Here is a 17,316-nt window from a genome sequence, read left to right as displayed (position 1 = left end):
AATTGGCAAGTTTAAAAAATGCCTGTCTTACGTTCTTGCAATGTGCTATGTCTGATGATAATGTGCTATCCACTTTGGCCATTGCTGATTTGTACGATTCAACATTAAAAAAAGTATCTGTTGATTTTGTATGCAGAGAATTTGATCATTTAAAAAATACTGAAGAATGGAAAACATTTCAAAAGGAAAAACCGGTATTGGCCAACGAAGTCTTATTGAATATTATTGGATTTGTTAGTAAACATGGACATAAACTGTGCTAAAACTAATTTTGGTTTTTATTATCTACGTTTAGTATTTGTAAACGAGGTCTTATTGAATATCATTGGATTTGCATGTAAGCGTAGATATAAACTGTGCTAAAGCTACGATTAGAATTGGTCAATGAGGTCCTATTGAATATTATTGGATTTACTTTTAAAGATGAACTGTGCTAAAACTTTTTTTTTATTATCTACTTTAGTTTACATTACGTTTTGTTTTTATCTACGCATCCTTTCTGTATGACAGCGTAAATACTTTTTATTTTATTTAATTAAAAAAATTATCAGACATTTATTATTTTATGATGTTACTACTTTACTTTATTATAAACTGATTAAATATTTCTTATAATTGTGCAATATATTTCTAGTTTGTTTATAGAATTTTTGAACTTATTTCTGTGTTTTAATAGTTTCAGTATTACGCCATTTCATTACGAGAGTGAAAATGATTTTGTTTTATATTACTAATAAAAAACTTATCAAACAGAGGTGTTACTTATTCTACTTTTTATGAACTAATTAAATATGAAGTGCAATTTTAGAAAAAATTTCGAATTTTTTTATAGAATTGAATATTTAATTAATTTGTGGCTATTATCAAATGCACGTCAGAATTTTAAAGAATTCATTTTTAATGAATTATTTCATTATTTTACTATAACGTTAGCTATTTAAAATATCTCTTTAACTCATTTTACTATCCACTATTTGTTTGTTTAAACCATACTGTAAACAGAAAAACAAAATATTTTTCACAAAAAAATAATAATAATAACGATTTTTTAATCGAATTCTTATATACATTTAACAAAAACGTATTAAATGTTTGTTTATTAATGTTTGTTTATCATTGTTACAATTTTAAATTTTATTTTTATAATTTGTAGGTTTTTATTATTAATTTTTTAAGAATATTCATTATCACGTTTCAGTTACAAGGAATTTCATTTTCAGGGTATTCCATAAGGACTACCCTTAATATTTGTTTTTGGAATCGTTATCGAAAAGGAAAACATATTAGTGGCGCAAATTATCATTTAATCAAGAGAAAAAAATGCATGAAGGCCAATAAAATCTGAGAAACCTCAGAACAAGAATGAGCAGTAATCTGGAGTAGAAAAACAGAAATACCTTCAAGATTTTTCCAATTAAAACTGTTTTGATGTTTTATTACTTTCACCTTCCACTTCCGTAATTTATCAGATTTCATGGTGTTTTTTTATTTTTCCTTCACTTAAAATTATATAGAGAAACCCAATGCGAATTTTTTTTTTATTTTCCCTTTTAATAAGGATTCTAAAAATACAAATTAAAGCCTGTCTTTAGACCTTTTCTTTTATATGGTCATTTTTTTTAGTCAAAGTTTTTCATGTTCATAATAAAAATTTATATTGTTACTACATATCTTTAAATACAGTTTTATATTGGATTCGTTCTTGTAACTTTCTTCATTTTGTCATGTGTTTACATTAGATTTTTTTTTTTACTACTTTAAAAAAATAGGTAAAATTGATTAGAAGTAACAAAACGATTAATGTTTTTAAAATATAAAATTACTTGGCATGCTTTAATAATTTTTATTTATTTGCTTTCGTTTTAGGGAAACATTCTTACTAAAATGTTATTGTTTATTTACAATCTGTTAAAGACATTCATAATGTAAGTAGGAGTCCATTACCCTGCTCGAAATGCTCGGCAAGTCCCGAAACTGCTTTCGCAGCCCCGTTTAGATCGCATTGCATATTAATATATTTTAGTGTATCTCTTTTTATATGGTGGTATTCTTTTTATTTTCTTATTATGTCCTGTTTGTCTGGTGAAACTTGGAAATGTTTTTAATAATTCCTTTCATATCTTCTGTTTACTCCGGCATTCAAGCAGGCTTTAATGTTTTAGCTTTCATTTTGACAAGAATTCTAAAAATGTATATTAAGGGCAGTGATTATGGATTATCCTTTTTGGATTCCCCGTAATGATTGACCCTTACCTTAAAATGAAATTAATTTAAATCGAATTCGCAAATTGAACTCGCAATTTGTTAAAATAAGAACAAAAGAAACTTTTTCAAGGGTAAACCAATGATTATTCAAGAGGAGAAGAGCAGATTTTATATTAAATTTATATAAATCCTGTTGTTTTGAGAATGAATCTTAAAAACATCGCTTAGCGAATTGTGGATGCTATACACTACCACTAGATAAACTTATTTGTGATGATTTTAACCACTTCCTTGCTTTCGTTCACCTCAATAGTTATTGAACATAGAATGAAAACGTTTTTGATTATTATTATTATTATTTTTTTTTGTTTAACTTAACACCTCCATTTATTTATACAGTGAATCTGCAAGGTTATACAAGTACGTTTCATCCACAATAAGCTTCGCTGAGGACCGCTCAAAACCACCTAATTGTGGGATGATGATTTTTATTCCCTGTTTCAATATGTCCCTTGGAGTTGAAGTAGGAATATTTTACAGGCCAATTGATGTGTAATAGTTTGTGAATACTCATAAAGCCAAACACATATCTTTCATGAAGAACTTTTCTGTTGTCCTCTTAAAAATTAGTGGTATTTTCATCATACTCGTCTTGAAAATGTTGACTGAAAGACAACACTTGATAACACAAAATGTTAAAATAAGCAGGCTAGTTCTTGTTATTGATCACTTTAGTGAACAAGCTCAAGTTATGCTAAGAAAAACACTATAAAAGTGGTGGTAAGCGGTTCTTCATGTCTTCTTCAAAAGAAATAAATTTTTTACCCGGTGAGCTTAATTTTAATCACATTTAATTGAATACTTAAAAGCGACGTAACGCTTCTGAATCGACAGATGCCACGATCTACCTACGAAGACGTCACTTTTCATTATTCATATGAATGGTTTTGATTCAAATCTACTTCATTGGAAGATGTGAATCTGTAGTTGCAATACTGATTCAATACTGTAAAAATCATCAAAAACAATCAGTAATCAAAAACAAAGGCTAACTTAAGCAACAATGAAAGGCAGTACAACGAGTTCGATTAAAAAAGCAGACGATATTTTTGGAACTGTTTGTGGAGTTATTGATTTAGGCCGAGTTTTTGGTGGAAAAGTACAGGGAAACCGTTTCGGAAAAAAAAAGAACATAGATTTTGTTGAGAAATGTAGACCAAAGGAGTTCGAGTTTTATCGTCTTAAGTATTTCCTGCTAAAAATAACTTTAGTTCTGATGTCATCAAATAAAAATCATCTTAATTGATAGAATTATTAGAATTTCGTTTAGTTAGAAATGATGAAAAGCTTTCTGATACTTTTTATATTAACTGGATCTTCAGAATACCAATAAACCAACTAAGCTGATTAATTCGATTCTATTATTTTAATGATTCTTTTTTATTTAACCTTAGTTTGAGTTTTTATTTAGTCATTTTTTATAGATATCAGAACAGGGGAAAACGGTATTCAAATAGCCAAATTATTCAGATCGTTTAATCTAGTCATTTTGACTCATAAATTAAAATAGAAATCTATACCCAATTTACTTTTGACTTTTTTTCACTAGATGTGTTTCGCAGGATTTTGAGCTTACAGAGAAAGCGAATGATAGGGACTACGTATTATATACCGATTTTAATTTGTCTCAAGAAATTTATCCATTCGATTTTTGTTTGTCTCTAGTCCTCTCTAGAAATTCCATCACCTGCTTCATGGAGTTTATTTTTTAAATTTGATTTCGAAAAGTGATTACAATTTGAGAATAGGATCGAAACACAAAAATTGATGCTATGTTCAATTGTGTTCGGTGTTATCAACTACAACTTGAGAACAATAATGGATATGAGCACAGTTGAAAGAACACGACAAGTTAGTAAAATTTTTTTATTCATATTTTTCAGATGTTATACCTTTATTACTTGCAAAGCTATAAAAAGTATTTTATTTACTTTATTTTTTATCGATTTTTTAAGAGTTAAAACCAGGGTTGTGAAGTCGGAATCAGAAGACTCCGAACAACCTCAAGAGTCGGGAAGATTAGATCGCCATTTTCACTCATAAAATGTGATTCTTATTCTCCTATCTCGTTTTAATAGAAATCTTAATTTTCTTGTAACATATCTTTTACCAGATGCGTTTGACAGATTTATCAACTTGCGGAGAACGCGAAGGCTTGGGACTATTATGTACCGATTTTAGTTCGTCTCAAACTCCGCCTCTCAAGAAATTCCACCACCTGTATCAGGAAATTTATTTATTATTTTTTTTATTCGATTTCGGAAAGTGATTATAATTTGAGACTCGGATAGAAATAGAAAGTAAAATTGATAATTTGTTGGCGTAGCTGTTCAGTTGCGTATTAATTATCTAATAATGAACAACATGAGAACAACAATGGATATGTGCCCAAATGAAAAAACAAGATTACACGACAAGTTTGTATAATTTTTTTTATAAATATTCCTCAGAGGTGTCTACTTACAATGTTATAAAAAGTGATTTGTTTATTTCTTTTTATCGAATTTTTTTAAAGTTAAAACTAAAGTTGCGACGTCGAAAGCAATTTTTCATGAAAAGTTGATCCTTCTCAGGTTGGTCCTGTCAAATCTAATTGAAAATTAGGTCCTATTGGTTAAAAACAGTTTTAAATCTTACGCAAATTATTTGGACTATTATTTATACTTAAGTGAACAAAAATATTACTCGAATGAATTCTATGACAATTATGATACACATTTATCTTATAATTGATTTATACCATTTGTACTTTTTGTGTCAGTGTTTGATTGAACTATTGAAAAAGAACTCAAATATCAAAACTGCATTTAAAAATCGAGATCTTGAGCTATAGTAAAATTTAAAACCTGGGGATTAAATTTTAAAAAAAAAATGCCTAAGCGAAATATTTATCAATCGGCAACTTGGAACCAAAGGACCCCAAGGGATATTATTAATTACTTGTGATTAAATTTTGATATTAACTAATGTCTCACAAAAATTATATTGTTTTTTAATGTAAAGAACAAAAAGTGTTTGTAAAGCCTTATCGTTTTTCGTAAGTTAAGCGCTATCACTATTTGAGTTTCACAGCGCATGCGCTAGAATATTTAAAACTGATCCTAAAATCGCTAAGGGATAGAAAATGAGGTCGTTATGGTTAACATTAAGACAAATGCTATGGAAAACCTCACTAGTATAGAGCAAATCAATTTTTCTTGCACTTGATTCAACCTAAAAGGAAACATGGTTCAATTTAAAACCTTATTTCAGGTTGCAGCATATTCACGTGATATTAGGATTCTAGGTACCGGTTTTATGGCTCAATATGTGATATTTTTGAAAGTGTTTGATTATGCTACGCATTTTCATTGTATTTATTTTACAATTATATTCTTTCCCCCCCCCTTTTTTTTAAAAAAAAAGAAGAAAAAACTTGACTATATAATATTCTGCGTTACTAGGTAAATGACTCATATGCAGAGTGATATTTTACTGATATTTTAGAACCCTTTACAAAAAATTAAGACAATAAGAGACGCACAATACTGGTCATAAATTAAGATAAAAAAAATAAAGGCGTTTTCAAATTATGAGGAATCACAAATGACAAAGGCGAGATTGGAAAAAACAAAACCAGTTTGGATTGCGGGATTAAACTTAAGAGGTTTTGAAATAATTTTTTTCTCTTCAATCTCGCTTTCCCTGGTAATAATTTGCAAGGTTTTATTCGAGTTTTTTTGTCCTTTGCTTAAATATTAACTAGTGGCTCCCAATTTCCATATTTTTTTTTCTTATTTTTTGATTTTTTAAAAAAGTGCAGATTTAGATCGAAGGGTACGTAAAAATCAGTGAATAATTATTAGTCATTTTCAATTTATTCACTTAGATATTAAATTGTGGTTCCCGATGTGTCAAATTTTTCTTTAGCTAATTTTCTTTTTTCAAGTACTCTAAAAACGCATAATAAGACGAATGACTACTAAAGTGTTTGTTTATAATTTTTTTGCCATTTTAATATTTTGGAAAAAATAATAATAAGATCCGCTTTTTTTGTTTAAAAAAATCAATATTTATTCAATCAATATTTAAATCAATATTAATACTTATTTCCATTTTGTTGGCTTCGGTAACCTTGAAGATAAGAGAAAGAAAAAAAAGATAATCCAACTGTTAATGAAATATGGAGATTTATTTGCTCTGTTATCTGAATGAAAGAAATCAAATTCATTCCACTATAAAAAATAAAAAAATGTGTTTGTTTACATTACACGCAATCAGCAAAAACAAAACAAAACATAAATGAATATAAAATAAGTAGAAATAAATATGGTGATAACAAATTCAAAATTTAAAGCTTTGTTTCAAATTTAAAGCTATAGATCATAACCTTTTTTTTTTAACACTTTCAATATTGCACTTTTTTTTTACGTTTATATCAACTTGCCTTCGTGTATGTCTGTTCGGGTGGAATTTTGTAATCGATTTTAAACTAACTTCCAGACTAGCTACAGACTTCAAATTTGGCACATAACTCAGAAGTGGATGACAATGCATGAAAACGAAGAAAAAAAGACATACAAAGTAAAATAAAATTAAAGAAAAATTAATATTTTCGCGATTGTCTTTTGTTGTCGATTCGATTATTTCAAATTAGTGTCACATGTCAGTTGAAAAGTTTTGTGTACAGTGAGTGAAAAAATTGAGATTTTGGAAGTGAGTACAAAAAAAAATCAAAATAAAAATAATATTTCTAAAAACCACGTTTTTGTAGTGGAGAATAATAATTAAAAAGCAAAAATTTGAAAAACGAAAAACGTGGGGCGCATGAAATACATAACAGTACATATACACATTTTCTTACTCATACACATGCACAACCACATACACATGAATATACTCAAACATATTCCACATTCAGATACAATTACAGCATGAGTACACATACTGTTATATATTTCATGCGCCCTACGTTTTTCGTTTTTCAAATTTTTGTTTTTTAACTATTATTCTCCACTACAAAAACATGGTTTTTAAAAATATTATTTCGATTTGTTTTCTTTTCATATTGCTAATGTTTCGTACAGACTATAATTTTATTTGCTATGAAATAAACAAATCTTTGATTCAAAATTCACGAAATATACGATGAAAAAATATCGATGGAATTTTATTATGTATGAAAATATAAGTTTAACTACATAATTTCTTTGAAAAAAGGGGAGATAAAGAAAGATAATTTTATAATAGTTTCGATCTGTCAACACAGTGTAAAAACTGATCTTAATTCTAATTAAAATTAACTTCGTAATGAAAAACTCTTCTCATTCATAACATTTAATATTATTCGATTAAATCGCAACTTTTTACTTTTTTACTGTAAATATTATTTTTATTAAATCACACACTCATTTGCACCCATACTTATTATTATTCGACTTTGCAAAAAAATCATTAAATTTTAAAAAAAAATCTTTCAACTTAATTTACGTAAAAAAATTCTTTATTTCTCAAAAAATAAATTATGTTATAAAAATTGACTTTTGTTATTTAAATTATAACTGCATCTTATATTCTATCTTTTTGATTAGAAAATATATAAGAAAATCTAAAAAAAAAAATTAACAGATTCTTCGTGCGGAAAAGATAGGCTAACAAGGGAAACTAGGGAAGTGTGACTCGCCAATTTTGAAATAAACTAGTGGGATGTATGCCTTATGAGGAATAATTTTAGGGGGCAACATTCGTTTCGGCCCATAGAAGGTCCTGTGAGAGATAAAAAATAATTCATATGTAGAAAAATCGGTATTTTATTACTTCAATGCAAACAATTAGTTATTGTAATTGTCTCATACTCCAATTAAATTGTAATTAATTGGTTAATTAATTAATTTGCTAATTAATAATTAATTAGCAAATTAAGTAATTAATTATTAATTAATAAATTGATTTGCAATTGCATACTCCAATTAATTTGAAAAATTTTTTGAAAAAAAAAATAATTTGATGTTCAATTTTTTTTTTTAAAATTAACCTAACAGGTTTTTCTGAAAAACTGCAGATGTATAAAATTTTCGAAATCAATTTTGACAATAAATATGCATTATATAGTACGTGAAAGTACCACAAAATTAATTGGAGTATGAGATAATTACAATAACTCTGCATTGAAGTAATAAAATACCAATTTTCCTATATATTGAATTATTTTTTTATCTCTCACACGACCTTCTATGGGCCGAAACGAATGTTGCCCCCTAAAATTATTCCTCATAAAGCATGCATCCCACTAGTTTATTTCAAAATTGGCGAGTCACACTTCCCTAGTTTCCCTTGTAAGTTGTAAGGAAGAGTAAGATCTTGAATAAAAGTTACGTATAATATTTTCACAAATGTATGAGTGCACAGATAAAAATTTAAACTTTCATAAAATTTTATAAAGGAAAAAGTTTCACAAAATGTTCTTAATTCAATTTGCATTTCATACAATAAATTTCGAAATTTTTCACGTAACATTAGCTCTACACAATACTGGGAATCAAATTTTTTAAAAATAAAATTTTTCTAAATAAATTGTTGCTCAAGAGAGATTATCATAACGTGTAATTAAATTTGTGTAATAAGTAATGTCTCACAAAAATTGATGATATTTTTTGGTGAAACAAGGCATAGATGTCATCTTGTGCTCAAATGATGTAGAAAATTAGGTTTCTACCATCCGTAACACAATATAAAATATTAAAAACTCAAATAAATAATTTTTAATATTTTAAAGGTACACTATTCCCTTAAAAAATAAAAGTTGAAAACATACTTTTTACACCGTAATGTAACAGTTCTCAAATGGTGTTCTGCTAAACCCTAGGGTTCTGTGGAATAGTAAAAGGGGTTCCCAGAGTTAAGACTTTAAGCAGTTTTTTTTTTAACTCTGTAATTTTATTTAAATCCAATAAATAATCCATTATTTACTTATTATTTCAATTGCGTTCATTAAATTATTTAAAATAAAAAGCCGAAGAGAGAAAAATTAAATTTAAAAAAATCGAATGACAACCATTATAAAAAAGACATACATTCATAAAAAAATTGCAATATTATTTCACATTGCTATTTTAAAATAAAAGTAAAATAACTGAAGTCTTTAATAAAGAAATATGTTTCTCTAAAAATCGTTTTCAAACTTTATAGCATTTTTTTTTTTCATTTTTATATCATTATACAATAAAAACAAATTTTTAGCTAGAATAGATTCACTTTTAGGACTGCGAATTCACCTATCGAACATGAAATCTAATTTAAGATAAAATGATTAAAAAATATTTCATTCCACTGATTAAATATCAAAAAGTCAAAAATAAAGAGTCTTTTAATGGTTAATCCTCACATAATTGTCTTACTCGAGGAGTCGAAAAGGAGGCTGATTATTTAGGGTTCCGTAGTCGGAAATAAAAATGGGAACTGCTGTTTTAAAGAATTATTTATTCTTTATTTCTATTCTTTTTATATTTCTTTATATATTATTCTTTATATATTATTCTTTTTATATTTCTTTACATAATATATTTATTCCTTAAAGAATTTTTCCTCTCCTTTACTTTCGTTTCCAATTTAAAACTGATTACTTTTGGAACTTTTTTTTCTTCCAATTTAGTGATTCAGATAATGGCTGTCACCCGAAAACAACACTCGAGAAAAGACTTGTGGTGATTATGTTCTTCTTAGTTGTGGGAGGAGTTGGATTATGCATAACACTAGCAGCTTATTACAGAAGTATGTATAGTAATAAGGAAAGTATAAATACTGTTCTTAAATATTTTTATAGCATGTTCAAAAAACATGTAATTATACTTGAATGCTGATGACTATGCTCTTTTTCAACCTTTATAGCATTTTTTTTTTCATTTTTATACCATTATACAATAAAAACAAATGTTTGATTTAGAGAAGTTTTTATAATGTGTTAGATAACCTTTGTGATTTAGCTTCAAATCTATAGTTGCAAAATTAAACTAGTTTATGTAAAAAATAAATAAATGAAAAGATTTGTGAGAATAAAGAAAATTGGTGTTTATTTAAATAGTGAAAATAAAACACTCAAAAAGGGTGGGAAAATACTTTTCCATTCCAATCATACACAGTAACTATTTTCTTTTAAAACTGCCCTAATTATTTCTGTTAATTTTTCCAAGTAAAAAGCATTTGTTTCAATGAAATTTTACATTTTTTTTAAAGAATTTTTCTCACCTCGTAAATTTTCGGGTCATGGAAATTATGAGTTTAAAAATGCAATGTCTGTGAAACTAGTTTAACATTTCTATTAATTCTCTGTATATTTCTTCACTCTTCGCTGTTTCTTATTTTTTTTTTTTTTTTTTTTAGTCTGTTGAATTTTAAAGTGCATTTTACAACTATCATTATATTATTTTACTAGGACTTTTTAAAAATTAAATTTGATTCATAGAAATAAAAGAAAATTTTACTTAAACATATGTTTAACAAATATTAATGAAAAATTTTTCAAGAACTTTAATGAACTATTGCTAATGTGGTAAAGTTTACAGTAAATACCTCTATCAAATGCGGCAGTTCACCTTCTCGATTAAATTTTTCTCAAAATAAAAGGATTAATTGTTACTTTTAGAGCAGCGATTCCCAATCTTTTTCAGCTATGGAACCTTAAGTGATCTAGCTACTTTTAGCGGAACCCCCACTTTATGAATAAGTTTCATTAACAGCTATGAATATGCCAACTGGAGAAACACTGCTAATTATCTTGAAAAATATTTAATGTTAAATTTTGAGCCGCAGTGGCTCAAAGGATAGAGCGTTCGTCTCCCAGTGAGGTGAACCAAGTTCGGATACCACTGGTCCCTGGGTTGATTCGAATTCTGACACTCATAAGATGTTTAATTGAAATTAAACCATTCCAGTTGAACCATAGCAAGATTAAGAATTACGATAATAGGATTTAATTTAGAACCATATCAAGATTTCAGCAAATTTGAGCGACGTAGTAGTTCAACACGTTTCAAAATTTCTGACTGTGCGCGAAGTTTGTTTTAGGATTAACTTTTAGAAAATTGAATAATTTAAAAAAAAGTATAAGTATTACACTTTTTGTTTTGAAAGTGTAGTTATTCCTAATCATTAAAACGAACAATTTGCGCTTAGATTAGATGGAATAATTTTTATATATTTAATTCAGCTTATGATTATAATTACATTTATTTACACCATTGCTAAATAATTTATTTTTTATTTCCATTTTAAAGGTGAATATTACAGGACTCATAATAATTTACGCAACACATGTGTCACAAAAGAATGCATCAATACAGGTACGTAAATTTATTTTGTAGTAAAAATATTTTCAAACAGATAGCCTTTCTTTGATCTGTTATAAGCGAATATATATTTAAGCTATGTATATATGTTTCGGGTAATTTTCTTTTCATCTATTCGAACTGCGTATCTTCTCTCAATTAAAACTCACCAAGTTCTGTTGATCGTAATAGAACAGTGTAAAAAAGGGTTTCCAAAAATTGTGTAAAAATGTGGCAAAATAGCTTCGAAACAAATATAGCTGAATTTGAAATCCCCGTGCATTCAAAATTAAAACAACGTTTACTCTTTTTTGAGCAAAATGCATAGTCTCAAAAGTGAAATTGAAGGAGAAATGTGCGAGTTCGTTGGCTCGTAGTAGGATGCTTCTAATCATCGTAATTGCATACCAATCCCGGGTATGTTAAAAAGTTTTATACGCGTCAGTAACACATCAATTCAACCTAATTTCTAATTTCAATGGTACAAAGGGTTGCAATTCGGAAAATATAGTCTTAATATTATTAAAACTATATTTTACTTAATAGCTGAAATTTTAATTTCACTTTTCTCATATCTTAAAAACTTTCAAGCGAATGAAAGACATGTCATGATGTGTCATTTATTTGACCACTATATAAAGCTTCATAATTCTCCCTGAACAAGGATGTATAGTGGTTAGAGCATCCTACTACGAGTCCGGAAGTCCTTGGTTCAAATTCTGCTGGCAGACAATGAGCACACATTTCTCCCACTACATCAGGTCCCACAGTGGACTGATCGTTAAAACGCGGTTCCCAACAGAACACAGAAGTCAAGGATCACTGGCTGCGGTCAGTGTGCTGATGGGTGACCACTTGGATCAGTCTTCTTAGGGACCAAGGGTGTGCGGCATTGGTCCTCGTTAAACTGCTCTACCGTAAAGTGCTTGACTTCGCGTCCAGGTCGTCAGGATACCGAAGCAGGGGTGCCATTCCCTCTGCAGAGGATCAAAATTGTGATGGCATGTCTTCGGATCATCCTCAGGGAAGTTTCCCAGACCGTCGCGAATAGCCCATTGTGCAGCTCTAGTGTGACGTAAATGAACGACTACTACTACATCAGTTTTGAGGCTATTAATTTTGCTGAAAAATTGGCATATGCTGTTTTAATTTTAAAAACAGGGGTTTTCAAACTTGACTATTATTTATTTTGGAGCCATTTTAACATATTTTAGCTCAATTTTGAGAATATTTAATACTGTAGCGTATCTACCACTACAAAATTACAACTACAATTCACTAGTATATAACACATGTTAACTCGAATGTATGACGGGGTACCTTTTCATAGATGACGCTTGACATGGTCTGTATCTACTCTCTCCACATTTTTGACCTTCGGACGTGATGTGAACACGCCTACCTTGAAAGTAACGCCCACTACGATCTGAACACGCATACTTCGATGGATTATCCACATTGAACAGTTGACTTGCTACTTGTGACTTCGACGTTATCCAACTCCTCGCGCTGTTGCTACTCAGTCTCGATTAAACACAACGTCGGCCGACACTCACTCGACTGCTAAAGGCAACATAAGGGCGACCGTGAACTTAATACAGCTCTCACAATCAGCACTCAAACGAACGGTGATCTTAATACAGCTCTCCCGGCTTCTCACAAAACAGCAATGAATCGACTAGTGGTATTCGTTCATCGAATTCTATCACAGATATAATTCTAGTGGGGGAGTACTGTAGCGTATCTACCACTGCAAAATTACAACTACAATTCACTAGTATATAAGATATGTTAACTCGACTCTATGTCGGGGTACCTTTTAATAGATGACGCTTGACATGGTCTGTAACTACTATCCCCACAATACTATAAAATATTTATAATACTTTATAAAATAAACTTTAATTTAAATAAACTTTATAAAATAAACTTTAAATAATGCTTTATGAAAACTCTATAAAATATTTATTATACTTTGAAATGCTGTGAAGTTTATTAGAAAGTAGTTAAAAAATATATCTCCGTCAGAGATTTTTGTTTCACTTAAAAAAAAGTTATAAAATTTAAAATATATGTAAAGTTTTGAAACGCATTGCAAAATATCGAAAAAGTACTGTCAAAATGAGATTTTAAGAATTTAACAATTACATTTACTATATTATATTCTGAATACAAATTAGTTAAAATTAAACAAATTTAAAAAAAATTTCTGAACATTTTAAAAGACTGCCTTGAAATATGACCTATACATGCTACATTATCCATGAAACGTGTTACTGTTAACAATTATTTTTTTTTAAAAAAAAAGAGTACTTGAAGGTAATTTCATTTAAATTTATGTCGAAAATTTTTTTCTTTGAGTTCATACATTTTCGCCGGGTATATATTTCTTTTTGGAGAGATAACGATCAGTTTATTTCAAACGAATGCAATTTATTTAGTAAAATATTCCTCGTCAGCCTATGTTCCTGGTTAAATAGGGGGATAGTGGGTAAATCGATGAGAATCACGTGTTGGTTCCGTGTATCACCTGTACATAACCTTGGTATCAACCATATCAAGCCTTGGTATCAAGCAAAATATATTTCATTTTGATCCCGTAAAGAAAAAAAAATTTATTGGAAGTTTTTCTTTCCTGATTCTCTCTCTGTTTTTTTTTCCCTGTATTAACATACATAAAAAAATACTAATTCCTTGTGTACTTTAGATTAATATACGAAAACACAACATACTTATTCTTTACTATTAATTTCTCTTTTAATGTGCTTTTTAAATTTGCTTACAAAATGGCTTTTAAGGAATGCTCGACCCATCATATCGAATCAAGGATTTTTCTATATATACTTTTGTTACAGAAGAAATGAAAATAAAAAAGAAAGCTTTTCAAAATATTAAGAAATAGATCAAGAAATACTATATTAAATGAAGAATTATAGCATTGCCTTAATAAACAACAGAATAGTTCAGTTTATTGATTCAAACTGAATTTAATTAACGATTTCAATTCGGATTTGTTGTTTTTAGTCATTAAAAAAACATTTTATGTTTCTTTAGGTACAAATATAGATTGTGGCATTCCTTTAGACATATAATTAGTGCTGTATAGGTTTCAATATCTCTCTAATTTTCCTTTGGTCAAAGTGGTTTAAGCTGGGAGATTTGATCCTGCTTGTTGATTATTAAAAATTCTTTAGTAAAAATAATAAACTAAAATATAGAATAAACTAAAGTATAGTTTATGATTTAAGTATACAAAAATAATGCAAGCAAGTATTATAAGCTATTAAATAATGTTAACTTGTTTTATTGTGTTAAAAAAATAGGAAATATTTTATAAAAAATGAATCAAATTATTCATGTTTTCCCTGCTATTCATGACTTAAATCGAATTTAGAATGTATGCTTGCATGGGGTACATTTTGAAAGCGTTGCTAAAAATGCAGTAATTTTTTTTTTAAAAAAAATGAGCTAAACTAAATATATCTATATATACACTTAATTTATATGAGAAATACTTTCAATTCAAATGAGTTCTCAACTAGTAAATAGAGTGAAACAAGAGTTTCAAAAGTAAAATATTTTCTACGATACATTTCACTTTCTTATTTTTTAGCTTCCAATCTGCTGGAATTTATAGATTTTGAACAAAATCCATGAGAAGATCTTTAGTCACTTCCTTATAAAAACTGGATTGAAAACTCGTCCTTAATTGGAACAGTATAAGCTATAAAAATAGCAAGCGTTATAAGCCATTAAAATAATGTTAACTTGTTCTCTTATATTAGAAATTTTTTTTAAAAATATTTTGCATGAGTCGAACCATCCAAGTTTCCTTACTATTCATGATCCAAATTAAACTAATTATATACGCTTGCATGAGGTACATTTCGGTAGCGTTGTTAAAAATGCTGTTATTTTTGAAAAATGATAAACTATTTATTATAGAATAAAAACATCTATGCTTATACTTGGCACACACATAAAATACTTATTTTTTTCTTTAATGAATTTCCAACTAGCAACAAATGGAGTGAAACAAAGTTCCAAAAGCAAAACATTTTCTACTATAAATTTAACTTTTTTTTAGCTTCTAATCTGCTGAAATTTATAGATTTTAACCAAAATCCACGTGAAAATCTTTTTTTTTTTTTTTTAAATATTTTGTACAAGTCGAAGCATCAAAGTTTCTCTACTATTCATAATATAAATGAAGCTAATTATGTACGCTTGCACGAGGTACATTTCTGTAGCATCGCTAAAAAAAAATTTTTTTTGTTGAAAAATGGTAAACCATTTATCTATACATAATAATAAATGCGGCTGTGTGTGTGTCTGTTTGTCTGTCTGTCTGTAATCACAATATATCGGCCCAGAAGCCTCGCCCAGGCACGAAACTCGGCACATAATTGTGTTTTGACGTAATGAAGAAGTATTTTTTTTCTTTTTCAAAAATTTGGATTAGTTTTTTAGTTATCAGTCATTTTGTAAGAAACTCTATGCTTTTTCGTCTTCAAAGAGCCATAAAAAATGCATATACTTTTCTCCACTCTTATAAATGTATGCTAATGCGAACCTTACAATTGAAATATTAATTTTCGACAACTTAAACCAATAATATACGAAGGAATTAATAATTATTTGTAAGGTTCGCATTAGTTTACATTTATCAAAGTGGAGAAAAATTTAATTTTTGTATTATAAATGTGGCAACATATTCGATACGTAAATAGAACGCTTCTCTTTGATATATTTTTATAAACGCAGTGCTATAAGCGAAAGCAGAGAGCACGCCGCACTTTACTATACTCAATACGCAATATTTGTCGCTGTTCATAATTGTTATAATAAGTTTTTCTTCTTCTTTCCACGCTCTATTTCTTTTTTCTTAAGCGAAGACGATAATTTTTGTAGCGATATAGAAATAGAAATTGATACCATAAAAAATTATATAGAAATAGAAATTGATACCATAAAAAATTTTATAGAAATAGAAATTGATACCATAAAAAATTATATAGAAATAGAAATTGATACCATAAAAAATTATATAGAAATAGAAATTGATACCATAAAAAATTATATAGAAATAGAAATTGATACCGTAAAAAATCATATAGAAATTGATACCATAAAAAATTAATTCGTTTTCGTGTTCTTTTCATGTATTTAGCATTTTAGTTTTTTTTTCTTAAGCGTTGTAGCTATATAATATATAAAATAGGAATTTAATTGTTTTTGAAGGAACGATCACACTTACCTTGGATCTCTTTGGTTTTTCTATTCTTTATTTTAACAGTTTTCATTAAATGTAATTAGTTATTTTCAGAAAGTTTCAGTTTGCAGGTAAGCACTTAGATTTTAATATTGAAGTTTCATGATTTGCTTTCATAGTAATTGTTGTTCTAAAGTATTCGTTGACTTCTTTAAAACCCGATTACTGACATGGCAGAACCGCCTTCCAAAAAACTTCGTATTTTGTCAAAGAAAAAGATATTAAGAGATTCTCAAAGAAGAAGAAGGGCCCAAGAAACGTCTGTGGAACGTCAAAGAAGGATGGAACATGTCCGAATTTCGACAAGCAATTCTAGAGCCCAAGAAGTATCAGAGAAACGTCAAAGAAGACTAGAAGAGGATCGTGTCTCAATTAGCAGTGCTAGGGTCCGAGAAACACCTGAGGAACGTCAAAGAAGATTGGAAGAGGATCGTGTCTCAACTAGCAGTGTTAGGGCCCGAGAAACACCTGAGGAAC

General features: G+C 28.4%; 1 protein-coding gene across 1 annotated transcript in view; it reads left to right on the top strand.

Moving 5' to 3' along the window:
- Positions 1-4,501: 4,501 nt before the first annotated feature.
- Positions 4,502-17,316, top strand: part of LOC107443098 (neprilysin-2) — a 38,162-nt gene continuing 25,347 nt past the window's right edge. Inside the window, exons 1-3 of the mRNA XM_087151628.1 lie at positions 4,502-4,682; positions 9,896-10,014; positions 11,517-11,582. Coding sequence (XP_087007754.1) covers positions 4,621-4,682; positions 9,896-10,014; positions 11,517-11,582 — 247 coding nt within the window. The 5' untranslated portion in view covers positions 4,502-4,620. The remainder of the gene's footprint in view (positions 4,683-9,895; positions 10,015-11,516; positions 11,583-17,316) is intronic.

This window comes from Parasteatoda tepidariorum, chromosome 9 (genome assembly GCF_982258835.1).
Source record: "Parasteatoda tepidariorum strain Cologne lab strain chromosome 9, Ptep-v5.0, whole genome shotgun sequence".
In the NCBI taxonomy this organism is placed as follows: domain Eukaryota; kingdom Metazoa; phylum Arthropoda; class Arachnida; order Araneae; family Theridiidae; genus Parasteatoda; species Parasteatoda tepidariorum.
The sequence above is the reverse complement of the archived record's forward strand: the minus strand, read 5'-3'. Positions and strand labels throughout refer to the sequence as shown.